The 12,464-nt window shown below is 47.7% G+C and overlaps 1 protein-coding gene across 2 annotated transcripts in view; it reads right to left on the bottom strand.

The window, feature by feature from the left end:
• Positions 1 to 12,464, bottom strand: part of wdr17 (WD repeat domain 17) — a 30,622-nt gene that overhangs the window by 6,664 nt on the left and 11,494 nt on the right. Inside the window, exons 10-23 of one of the 2 annotated variants that reach the window (XM_063477063.1) lie at positions 6,112 to 6,203; positions 5,951 to 6,033; positions 5,779 to 5,865; positions 4,451 to 4,615; positions 4,253 to 4,368; positions 4,071 to 4,157; positions 3,831 to 3,980; positions 3,364 to 3,494; positions 1,920 to 2,045; positions 1,270 to 1,425; positions 1,059 to 1,123; positions 543 to 675; positions 371 to 459; positions 53 to 152 (exon numbers count right to left, since the gene is read on the bottom strand). In XM_063477063.1, the coding sequence (XP_063333133.1) occupies positions 53 to 152; positions 371 to 459; positions 543 to 675; positions 1,059 to 1,123; positions 1,270 to 1,425; positions 1,920 to 2,045; positions 3,364 to 3,494; positions 3,831 to 3,980; positions 4,071 to 4,157; positions 4,253 to 4,368; positions 4,451 to 4,615; positions 5,779 to 5,865; positions 5,951 to 6,033; positions 6,112 to 6,203 (1,580 nt within the window). Of the gene's footprint in view, positions 1 to 52; positions 153 to 370; positions 460 to 542; positions 676 to 1,058; positions 1,124 to 1,269; positions 1,426 to 1,919; positions 2,046 to 3,363; positions 3,495 to 3,830; positions 3,981 to 4,070; positions 4,158 to 4,252; positions 4,369 to 4,450; positions 4,616 to 5,778; positions 5,866 to 5,950; positions 6,204 to 12,464 lie in introns of both variants that reach the window. The other variant, XM_063477062.1, reaches the window with a different exon arrangement.

Raw genomic sequence — 12,464 nt, 5'->3', positions numbered from 1 at the left:
GTTTTAAAGTGGAACGCAAAGAAATGCCGAAGGCGGCGACTGCAACACTCACCTCGACGTCGTCCACAGCCAGGTGGCAGCACGCCGCCAGCACAGAGCATCCGTCCTGGAAGTACCACTCGGCGAGGTCTTTACAAACCTTATGGAGGAGACTGCAGAGAGAGGAGAACCACAGAGGTCTGCAGGTGTGACTCACACAGGTGTTCAGTTAAACTAAGGAGAAGAAGCTGACCTGAGATCAGCGTGCACACAGAAGTGATGCACGAACTCAGAGTATCAGCATCTATCTGCTCTGACCTGTGTGTGTGTGTGTGTGTGTGTGTGTGTGTGTCTGTGTGTGTGTGAGAGAGAGAGTGTGTGAGTGTGTTACCTCTGGTACTGCTGCCTGTTGTCCACGTCATTAGTCGTGTGGTTGCCTGCAGAGCTTTGAGGTGCACGTATGTTCCCCTCGCACGCTCCCTAAAAACATTCATGGTTAGGATGTTGTCACCTGTGCGTCCCTCGTCACAGGTGATGCGTCCGTGTTGGTGTGATCTTTGTACCTGTGCTATCAGTAAGGCCTCCAGCAGCTGTCCTCTCCCACTGAAGAACGTCACCAGTTTTTTGATGTCTCCCGTGGCGACGCAGTACGGGATGGCGTCGTCGTTATCCTCGGCCATCAGCTGGTCCGCTCTCCTGCCACAAGCACAGGCTGATATGAAGCGCGTGGAGCAGCAGGAATGTGAGACTCGGGTGTGTCTGCGCGTGATGATGACGATAAACCTTATAAACCGTTTATTTATCATGACCTTTGTGGCCTCGGCAGCAGGAAATGAGCCGGGACTCGCTGCTCTGCGTTTACAGCCTAACACTTAAACATGTCATGGACGCACGATCGCCTTAAACCTTACAAACAGTCATCTGTACTGCCGATGGGCCCGACCTCAGCGCACACTTTCTGATGAGTTTCACTCATTTTGAGTCAGAAAACATTAAGTGCAGCCTTTCATGTCAGAAATGAGCAGATTCACAGACGGGCGCGACGCTCGGTGCTTCTCTGGGTTCGTGCTCGGTGTTACCTCTGCATGAGCTTCTTCCAGTACTTCATGGAGACTCCCGGTGCCACAGACAACGCTTTCTCCCACTGAAACACACAAAACACTCACATGACCGAGCCATCGGTGCAGCGTCACTGCTCACTCAAACTCTTCCTGCTTTTAGTTTTAGTCAAAGTTTCATTTGAACAGTGAGTTCACACACACACACACACACACACACACACACACACACCTGTCCCAGCTCCACCATCAGCTCACAGTATCGTTGGATCTGTCCCAGCCTCAGATGGATATCTGCGGCTTCCTTCAGCCGCTCCTCTTTGCTCGGCGCTCCGATTCCTCCTCCGAATTTGGACATCTTCACGATGGTCAGCTCCTGAGCTTCAGACTGGAAGACAAGAAAACAAAAGCTGAGGCTACGTGCAAGCGAGCAATTTATTTACATCGCACTTTCAGAACAACTCCCAGCTGAACACAAAAATAAAGCTGTAGAAAATGATAATTAGAATTAAATGTAGAACAATAAGATCAGGCTCATACTGTTTCATACGCCAAGGAGTAAAAATGGGTTTTAAGACGTGTTTTAAAAGTGGACAGTGAAGGGGCCTCTCTGATGTGCTGGGGCAGATTGTTCCACAGATTAGGAGCAGCTATAGAGACGTGTTGTACGTGCTGCACGCCTGCAGCTGCAGGAGCATGAGGCAACCGTCTCCTGCTGGATCACAACTCATTATTGTCTTCATCAGCTGGTTTGTGGGCTGACGCTCGATTCTGGCTGCTTTCTGCTTCTTTGTGAAAGTCGAGCAGGAACAGGTGTGGCGGTGACTGTGCACGCTACGGTAACCGTCAGCTGTGACGGTGAAAGGACCAATCAGGACTCACGGTTTTAAACTTGAGCAGGTGCTTCATGTGCATCACTCCTTTGCTGTAGCTGGCTGGGAGCAGCGAGTCGTCCTGGCCGTTAATCACTGACACCAGGTCCCACAGGTTACTGCTGCCACCTGGAGGCTGCCCCCCACACACACACACACACACACACACACACACACACACACACACACACACACACACACACACACACACACACACACACACACACACACACACACGTGTAAAAACCAGCACGCTGATGTGTTCAAACATGTTTAATCAGACCAGTAATCCAGCCTCTCCTCCACCACAGACTGTGGAGCCTTTCCAGCATGTGGATCATGAACACGCGTCCTGCTAACATGCTGATGTTCTCTGGCTTTACTGCTGCCGCGTTTGCAGGACGAGCAGGAGAAGATCTCACAGCGAAGACTCCAAATAAGCCAGGAAGTAGTTTTAAAATCTGTAATATCTGTAATAATAATAATAATCTGTAAATATGAAAGCAGATTTCACTCTGTCCTGATCTCTGATCTGCAAACATCACATTCAGGCTGTGGAGGAGCAGGAGGAGCAGGGGAGGAGGAGGAGTAGAAGCAGGAGGAGCAGGAGGGGAGGAGGAGGGGAGGGGAGGAGGAGGAGCAGGAGGAGGGGGGGAGGAGGAGGAGTAGAAGCAGGAGGAGGAGGAGGGGGGGAGGAGGAGGAGTAGAAGCAGGAGGAGGAGGTCAAACAGACAAACGAGGCTGCGCTCGCAGTGAAAAGCTTGGCAGGAGGAGAAAAGCACCAAACACACAGTGAGACTTTATAAAAACGTCTGTGCCGACAGAATAAAGAAGACTCTCCCCTCATATCTCAGTTTAATAAGGATAAATGTCATTGGTCATAATAGAAGAAGCTCCGCCCCCGGTGAACCTTAGCTTTTAGCTCTGACAGCAGTGAGAGGATCTTTACTAAGTTATGACATCGTTCTAAAGCTTGGAAAAAGGACCATGCGGTCTTTATGAACAGTCTGAGGTTGTGCTGCTATGAATTATGGGATGTAACCATCTCCTTTGCTTTCATAAAGGCTGGTCTGATACTTCCAGGTCACCTCTCGGTAATTCAAAGTCAACTTTATTTATAAATCATTAGTTATTATTCATCTCTGGCTTTTGTCCTGATTTGGTGCCGTATAAATAAAACTGAACTGAATCATTAGAAACACTGCTCAGCGACAGACTGGTGACCGACATATAATTAATATTATATTAAACAGCCTGACCAGCTGCACCTCTGGTGCTCAGGATTCATCACTGTGAGCTCAGTATGGACGTGATGAGCAGCAGCAAGCTCTCCTCAGCCTCTCGCACTCTGACTCTGACGGAGAGCTCCACGCATCGCTGTTGCTTCACAGACCTGCAACTCAGCGCGGGGCTGTCGGGCTTAAACAGCACGTAACATTGGCTGAGGTCGTTACCGAAAAGCATTCGGAGAACCAGCGAAGCTTCTTGGCTCTGATGTCGAAGCTCAGCTTGTCCAGCTCCTGCTTGATGTCTCTGGACACTTTTCCACAGAGCAGCGGCGGTGAGCCAGGAACCATAGCTGTGTCTGCACACGCACACACACACGCACACACACACGCATGCACACAGTCTGTTAGAGACACTTAATAATAATGATAAGAATCAAAAACGGTCATAAAGTTAAAATAGTGACAATAAAACATGAATCAGGGAGCGATAAGAAGCAGTGAGCTCGACGCTTCAACGCTCGCCATGACGAAACTGTAACGCCGCCATGGAAACAAACGTTTGTCACTTTGAAGCGGCTCGATGGTTCGGGGGTTAGTGACCCCGCAGCACAGCGGTACAACAAATCCTCCGTGGCGATGAAACCGGCGTCAGCAGCACGAATGAGCAGATTAAAGTTCAGGTGAGTTCTCACCTGTGTTTCCGATGATCTTCTCCCACGGCTGGTCGGTGAGGACGTTCAGCAGCAGAGGGGAGATGAGCGGCGTGAGGGACCACAGCCTCACCGTGCTGTCCCTGCTGCAGCTCGCTATGGTGAAGGGACGGCTCTGATGACACGTGAGACCTGCACACGCACAGAGTGAGCGGCTGTCAGAGGAACACGCACGAATGTGTACTGAAGCGCGCCGTAAACAGGAAGTGGAGCCCGACTCACCGTACACGTCGGCTCCGTGGTCGTAGACTGTGTCTAAACACGTGCCGTCTCTGGTGTCCCACACTCTGATGGTGTAATCCCAGGAACCTGCAAAACAGCACAAACAAGGACGCCGGTCTCCTGAGACCGCCCACTGCACACGACTCACACACCAGGTGAGGGGAAGCTTTTAGAGACGTTACCTGAGATGAGCAGGTAAGGCACCTCTGTGTTCCACATCAGGCCTCTGACCGGAGCCGTGTGCCCGCTCAGCACATTGATGCACGCGTCCTGCGTGTAGTCCCAGATACGAACAGTCCTGCACACACACACACACACTCTTTGAACCAAGGCTAATTTGGGACGGCGTGCTCTGCTCCTCTCAGTGTGTCTGCACCCACCCATCATCCGATCCAGAGCACAGGATCCCCTCTCTCAGGGGGGACCAGCGAACGTGGAACACCTTGGCCAGGTGCCCCGTGAACACCTTCAGGGGCTGGTCCGAGCTCGTGGCCAGGTAGTACACGCGCACGTTCTTGTCCTCGCAGCCCGTCGCTATCATGTCCCTGCAGACAGAGAAGCACACGGTGACGTTCTCACAGCTTTAAAGGATCACTACACTTTATTTCAACCTGCTGCTCAGCGTTAACGAACATGCACCACCCACAGGTCCTCCATCAGCTCATGTTGGTGCACACTGACCTTTGACCCCCCCAGAGCTGCTGCACACTCTTCTATGGAAACAGGTTCAACACGTAAACCCGCTGTGATGCTGGTTTAAATAGGAAATACTGACGGGTCAAACAGTGACCTCCTCGTTTGGCCTCTATTCTCGCTCACACAAACACTGCTGGACATCAGAGGAACTGCAGTGCTGGCTTTGTGTGGATGCAGCTATACAAAGCACAGACTTCAGGAACAGACGAGAACAAAGTGCAGATGTTTGTCTGTGAAGCACGTTTGGAGGAAACCAACAGCTCACAGCAGCCGTCAGCGCAAAGGAGGAGGGAGGATGGTCTGAGTGAACACAAGCTCCTCTCTACACTCTACACAGAGGCAGCGTGAGTCCCACGGATAAAGCTCGGACCAGACTGGGTCATCGATGGGACAAAGTCCAGGTCTGAACCAGAGTCCAGAGCAGGACCTTCAGAGAGCTGTGCATGAACAACGCTGTGAAGAAGACTCCTCCACAGGGATGAGACAGACTGATGAAGTCACACAGGAAACATCAGTGCAGGTTTGTCCTGCTACAGGAGGTCTACACGCTCCTGGATGGTGGGGTCAGTGTATCGTGTGTGTGTAGATATTAGCCCATATTTAGCTCTACTGTACACTTTAGCCCGAAGCACGCGCTGATTTTTGACACTACGGAGGAACTTAGAAGAACATCACGTCTTCTTCATAAGACTGGGACCATAAACTCATCGGAAACACTTCACTGGACTCACAGAGCAGGTGAGCAGGAGGCTTAAACTGTAAAAACAGCCCTCAGCCCTGTTCAGTGTGGGTCATAATGACTTCCAGCTCTGAACCTGCCGTAGACGTTCATATAAACGAGCCGTTGGGTCCTTTAAAGCACTCGGGTGACACGTTTTGTGCCTGGATAACCTCTGGCTCCAAACAGCCCAGGCTGTCTGTGTTCCCTGTTTTTCCTTCTCCGTGCTGTGAGATCTTTTCATGTTGCTTAAACGATTCGAGTGAAGCCAAACGATGTGGATGCAGGTCTTACTTGTTGTTCTGGCTCCAGTCGCAGCCGAACACAGCAGCGGGGTGTTTGTACTTGTGCAGGATTTTACCGTCGATGGTCCGGATGATGCTGTCGCCACAACAACAATAAGAACGTCAATCACTGCAGAGGACAAACACGACGCCGTCGTCGGGAGAGAAGAAGAAGCACTCACCAGAATCCGTCTCCGCTGCAGGTAGCGATCCGCTTTGAATCCTTGTGGCTCCAGGAAATACAGAAAATGCCGTTTTTACCGTGCTGGAGGAAGACAGACAGACGCATCACGCTGTGCATCGTGTGATCGGGTTCAGACACACGGGGGCGTGCCCTACTCACCTCGTTGAAGCGAGTGATGATTTTTCCTTTCCTGACGTCCCAGATGAACGCTCCGTTACGGGACGTCGCCCCCGCGATGCAGTTCAGGTCTCCTTCACAGAGAAACAAACACGTCATCAGTTCATCTACACGAGGCAGTGAAAGTGTTAAACGTTGCTGCTGCTGCTTTAGCGACACAGGGAGCGGCAGGTGTCTCAGATCACCTGAGTTTTTAAATGATGGTTTCTATTATAAAGGAGAAAAAACCAACCTGCTCCTCTTATTGATCAAAGAAGAAGAAAAACAGGCACAGATGATTGATTTCCAAAACAGCATAAACCCCGTTGGCAATCTAAAAGTTCTGTGTGTGAACTTTAAAAAGAAAAAGATAGAAAAGGTGTTTGCATGAACGCGTGTGTGATTGGGCGCTGTGTGAGTACCAGACCATCTAACCCTGCTTCCTGTTATCTGTGAGCCTCGGATTAAAGAAACTGTCCCTGCTGATGAATTAGAGCGCACAGGAAGCACAGCAGCAGCGAAGCATCGTCAGACGTACAGGAAGCATCAACGCTGGTCTGAGGACGTTCACAGCAAACAGAAACTTTGATTATGACATCAGAACCAGCTGGTTTTTCCATCTGACTCACGAGTCTCTCAACATTGAAACGGCGGCTTTGCTCGGACACAAGAGCCCGAGTTTATCCACACACTTTATCATCGTATTCATAAATAAGTGTTTTTATTACACAGAGAAAACTCAGGAAACAAGAAGGACTTTTAGAAAGTGTCAATATCAGCTGATGTCGACACCAACCTGCTCCCGTGGTTTCACAGTTAATGCTAAACTGGATTTGTGGGTTTTCCCAAATTAGGCAAAAAGCAGAAATAAAAAGCCCGACAGAGAGACGGGATCATTGTCCAGGTGGGAAGTGTTTGTGGTTGAGCTTCCTGTTCTCGCAGAAACATGAAGACTGTGATGCTCGCTGTGCTGCTGCTGCTGGCCGTCAGTCAGAGTGAGTTAACCTGCAGACCTGCTCTCTGTTCGTCTTATTTGATGTTTGTAAGACGGTCTGTGGCGGTGTGAGTGACCCTTGGGGCTGCTGGCGACACTGAAGGTGACTCTTTGACGTGTTTTGCAGGTGAAGCCTTGGAGTGTCACTGTGGAGGCCAGAAGTTCTGTTCAAGTCCTGTGGAGACGTGCTCCAGCTCTAACGATGTCTGCTCTACGCTCGTCATCACTTCTGGGCCGGGTAAGTCTCGCCTTCCTTCGCTGTGACATTTATCCAAAGAAAAGAGAACAAATGCATTGCTGGACCGACTCACGGGCACTGTGAGCGGCTGGGATGATGCGTGATGGTCACTTCTGTCCTTTGATTTTCACAGTGGTAACGCACACAAAGGGCTGCTTGAAGTCGCTGGCCTGCAGGATCCTGAATCGTCCGCCCGTGATGACTGTCAGCTGTTGCAGTTCTGATCTGTGCAACAGATAAACTGCTGCCACGCGGGACGTCGTCCGATTGGTCGACGGTCTGCTGCCGTGTGTTGTGTACTCTAGAACAATAAAGATCAGCTGACTGCATTTACTGTCTCCGCTCCATTTTTATCATCAAACTGATTTATTTGCACTTTGAAATATTTCTCTGACATGTTACCATAAAGTGTCGTTACACGCGGTTAGCTCAGGTCGCTAATGATGAGACTTCAGGATGAGAAGCCCAGAAAACACTGAGTGATGTCACAGCGGCCATGCCCATCGTTTATTTACAGTCTATGATGTCTCTCATCATGAAACAGTGGCGTTGCTCGGACACAAGAGCCCAGGCCCACATCTAGAGACGAGCCTGTTTTTCAAACACACGCGCAGCTGTTACATTATGGTTCAAATGATTCAAATGCTGTAAGTTTACATGTTTTTCATATAAATATAATCTATAACTTAATTATTTTCTGCAGCCCACATAATTAAACACTTTAGTTACATAAAACGTGAATGTTGATGTTATGTACTGTATAACCTGTATAATAAATAAATATGTACCTAATAAGTATAAAATCCAGAAAGCAACACAACATGGGGCGGTTACTTTACAAACACAAGTCTAACTTCAGTTTCACTGTTTTTGTTAGAAAAAAATCAAATTGTTGCTTAAATTTACACAAAATGTCAGAAATCTGCGCCGTCATTAACAACAATTTAAAGCTAGTTTTTAATGATTTGTTGGTTAACCCTCTGAGGTCCAAAATAGAACCGGCCAGCTTTGACTCCTTTTGAGTTTACATTTGTATTTCACCTCTAAATATATCTTTTATATACTTATAAATGCACCATGGAGGACTTGGGGTGAAACAGCATTTCGGTACACTGTATACTGCTGTACTGACAATAAAGCTCTTCAATCTAAATTGTTTCATTTTATTTTCTTGCCTTGCTTGGTACCAATTTTTCCGCTCATCCTCACGTGTCTGAATGACATACTGTATTAACATAACTGATCTGAAATCACACAAAAACATAAAAGCCTAGTCGTATTTTTTACTGTAGAAACCACAGACATGTTGAGTAAATTATTTGTAGAACTTGAAATGCAGATAGAAATTGTACATTTTGTGAACATATACAACTATTTATCTAAAAATGCAGCCAGTACACCTGGCCTTTTTTACATTTTGTGCAACCATTTAATAATATTACTAAAACTAAAATGAGACAACAGTCAGGTGTCACAATAAGATGCCCCCAAAATTATTTGTGCCAGTAAAAAATGTGTTTGTCCGTCACAGGACAGAGAACAGCACAGTGATGCACCTGCAGGCCCGACAGCAGCAGGTGCATCACTGCAGTCTAAATGGTAAATGGCCTGGTTCTTATATAACACTTTTCTACTCTTCTGAGCACTCAAAGCGCTTTATACAACTGTGCACTCACCCAAGCACATTTTTCTAAGTACTTTCTAACTAACATTCACACTCTGATGGATGCATCGAGGAGCAATTTGGAGTTAATATCTTGCCCAAGGATATTTGGCATGAAGACTAGGGGAAGCCAGGAATCGAACCACCAACCTTCCGATCAGTAGGTGACCTGCTCTACCACCTGAGCTACAGCCACCCACTACCTTTGTGACGTTCAGTAGTGCCCTCACTGACACACAAAACAAACAACGACTACACACTAAAGGTCACAAATCTCCCACATCTCAAAACTCTCTCTCTCCCTCTCTCTCTGCCGTCACTCCCAAAACTTCCCGCTCTTCCTGAACAACCAAATCCCACATGTTGACTTTTTTCTTTCTCTGCTGTTTTCGTTCTGTCCTTAGAAAATGCTTTTTAAAAAAACATGACAATGGTATTTAGAGAAAAGCATGGCTTATATGTATTTTTAATCATCAGCTTAAATCAGTCGTGTGATTTGGAGGCGCCGACACGTCCGTGGACCCCACAGGATTAATAACACTCAGCTTCCTTCCATTTCCAGACCATCTGTGTGAAATCTGGAATTCCCGTGGTGTTGTTCAAAATGTGCTCTGGCACAATCATAAGCATCGGTTGCTACTGACAACAAGAAAAAAGCCGTTCTGCGCTATGGGCTGAACCATTTGTTAGGGGTGGGGGGGCACTATGCAATATATTCAGTTTAAGAATTTATATTCACTGTTAACTGTAACTACGCTCAAAGTGTTCATGCTGTTTTAATAAACAAAACTGTCATATGCAAACTAGGGCGGCACTTGGGGTGGCAAGACATCATTTTAGGGCGGCACTTGCCACCGGATGCCACCCATCTAGATTCACCGCTGCAAGAGCCCGAGTTTATCCACACACTTTATCATCGTATTCATAAATAAGTGTTTTTATTACACAGAGAAAACTCAGGAAACAAGAAGGACTTTTAGAAAGTGTCAATATCAGCTGATGTCGACACCAACCTGCTCCCGTGGTTTCACATTTAATGCTAAACTGGATTTGTGGGTTTTCCCAAATTAGGCAAAAAGCAGAAATAAAAAGCCCGACAGAGAGACGGGATCATTGTCCAGGTGGGAAGTGTTTGTGGTTGAGCTTCCTGTTCTCGCAGAAACATGAAGACTGTGATGCTCGCTGTGCTGCTGCTGCTGGCCGTCAGTCAGAGTGAGTTAACCTGCAGACCTGCTCTCTGTTCGTCTTATTTGATGTTTGTAAGACGGTCTGTGGCGGTGTGAGTGACCCGTGGGGCTGCTGGCGACACTGAAGGTGACTCTTTGACGTGTTTTGCAGGTGAAGCCTTGGAGTGTCACTGTGGAGGCCAGAAGTTCTGTTCAAGTCCTGTGGAGACGTGCTCCAGCTCTAACGATGTCTGCTCTACGCTCGTCATCACTTCTGGGCCGGGTAAGTCTCGGCTTCCTTCGCTGTGACATTTATCCAAAGAAAAGAGAACAAATGCATTGCTGGACCGACTCACGGGCACTGTGAGCGGCTGGGATGATGCGTGATGGTCACTTCTGTCCTTTGATTTTCACAGTGGTAACGCACACAAAGGGCTGCTTGAAGTCGCTGGCCTGCAGGATCCTGAATCGTCCGCCCGTGATGACTGTCAGCTGTTGCAGTTCTGATCTGTGCAACAGATAAACCGCTGCCACGCGGGACGTCGTCCGATTGGTCGACGGTCTGCTGCCGTGTGTTGTGTACTCTAGAACAATAAAGATCAGCTGACTGCATTTACTGTCTCCGCTCCATTTTTATCATCAAACTGATTTATTTGCACTTTGAAATATTTCTCTGACATGTTACCATAAAGTGTCGTTACACGCGGTTAGCTCAGGTCGCTAATGATGAGACTTCAGGATGAGAAGCCCAGAAAACACTGAGTGATGTCACAGTGGCCATGCCCATCGTTTATTTACAGTCTATGATGTCTAGCTTTTTTTTTAAACATGTTATTTTAACGCTCTGTGTGCCGCTGCTGGCTGATGGAGACAGCCTCAAGTGGTCAGTAGAGGAACTGCAGCTGGCTTCATTTTCAGCTCCAGAGGTTCCTGCGTGATTATCAGGCGGTGCAGTCCTAAAAATAACCTTTGGAAAGACGTGTGAATACGATTATCTACTTTAGATTTATCCAATCATTTTATACACTAATATAAAGAATATATTTTTCATGCATGTCAGCGTTATCTCTTAACCGTGTGACCTGTAACTGTAAACCTTTGTTGCATCGTGGGAATAAAGAAAAACATGATAATTTGGTTAAAGTGAAATCTGCATTTCCACAGTGGAGAATAATTTAAAGCCATGTTATTTAACCACTTCATGGTGTGTGTGTTCTCTGTGAGCCGGCGAGTTTTAGTCCAACAGCCAAAGAAAACGTGGCTGCTGATGAATTAGAGCACACACAGGAAGCACAGCAGCAGCTGCCGACTGAGGACGAAGCAAACAGAAACTTTGATTATGATGTCAGGGCGAGTTCCCGTGGTTTCACAGTTAATGCTAAACTGGATTTGTGGGATTTCTGTGGTTGTGCAAATAAAAAGCCTTATCCAGAGGGTCATCCCACGAGGTTATTGTCCAGGTGGGAAGTGTTTGTGATTCAGCTTCCCGTTCTCGCAGAAACACGAAGACGCTCGCTGTGCTGCTGAGCGTCAGAGCGAGTTGACCTGCAGACCTGCTCTCTGTGGGTCATCAGAAGGTTTCATTCTTATCTGTTTAGAGTTATTTGTCGTGTTGTGTTATGTTGGCTTGCATGATGTTTTTTTAAGCTCTGACGTGTCGCTGTGGAGGTGATTGTTGACATGCTGTGGCTCTGACTACGTCTGTGCTTCATGTGTCGTAATTATGGAGTTCCTGCAGCGCATGTCAGGATGAAACATGCAGTGAAACTTACGATCCATCCTGTCCTGTTTCTTCTTGCATGAAGGCATCTGGCTGCAGAGTGTGGGAGAATGACACTCCTGCTGATAAACTGACACCGTGCACATTGTCTGTTTTTACTTTATTATCACTTTGCTGGTGTGACGTGATTTTAAATGAGTGGTTGTGGAAACGTCACACGTCACTCCTGGTTGGTCTCCTGTTCATCAGCAGCAGCACATCGATCATTTCCAGGTAAAAGCTTCGTCACTTTACAGCCACAGGGTTTCTTCTGTTTGGGCCAATCTGACCTGCATTCTTCCTCATGTCCAGCAGGGGGCGACTCCTCTGTTGGTATAAAGAGGGAGTCTGAGACGATGAGCTGTTTCTCTGTGTTTCTTCTTCTTTCTTCACGTTTTCAGGTGACTTCAGTTCAGTAGATGAGGCGAGCAGACACAGATTTAAATGTCTCTCCACGGCACAAGAACGCCTACGATTTCTCCTCCGCCTGTGCGTGCTACAGCCGGTCTGCAGCCGTATACGAGGAACACGTCCTT

This window comes from Pelmatolapia mariae, linkage group LG6 (assembly GCF_036321145.2).
Source record: "Pelmatolapia mariae isolate MD_Pm_ZW linkage group LG6, Pm_UMD_F_2, whole genome shotgun sequence".
NCBI classification, from domain to species: domain Eukaryota; kingdom Metazoa; phylum Chordata; class Actinopteri; order Cichliformes; family Cichlidae; genus Pelmatolapia; species Pelmatolapia mariae.
This window is presented reverse-complemented; position numbering and strand designations above follow the sequence as displayed.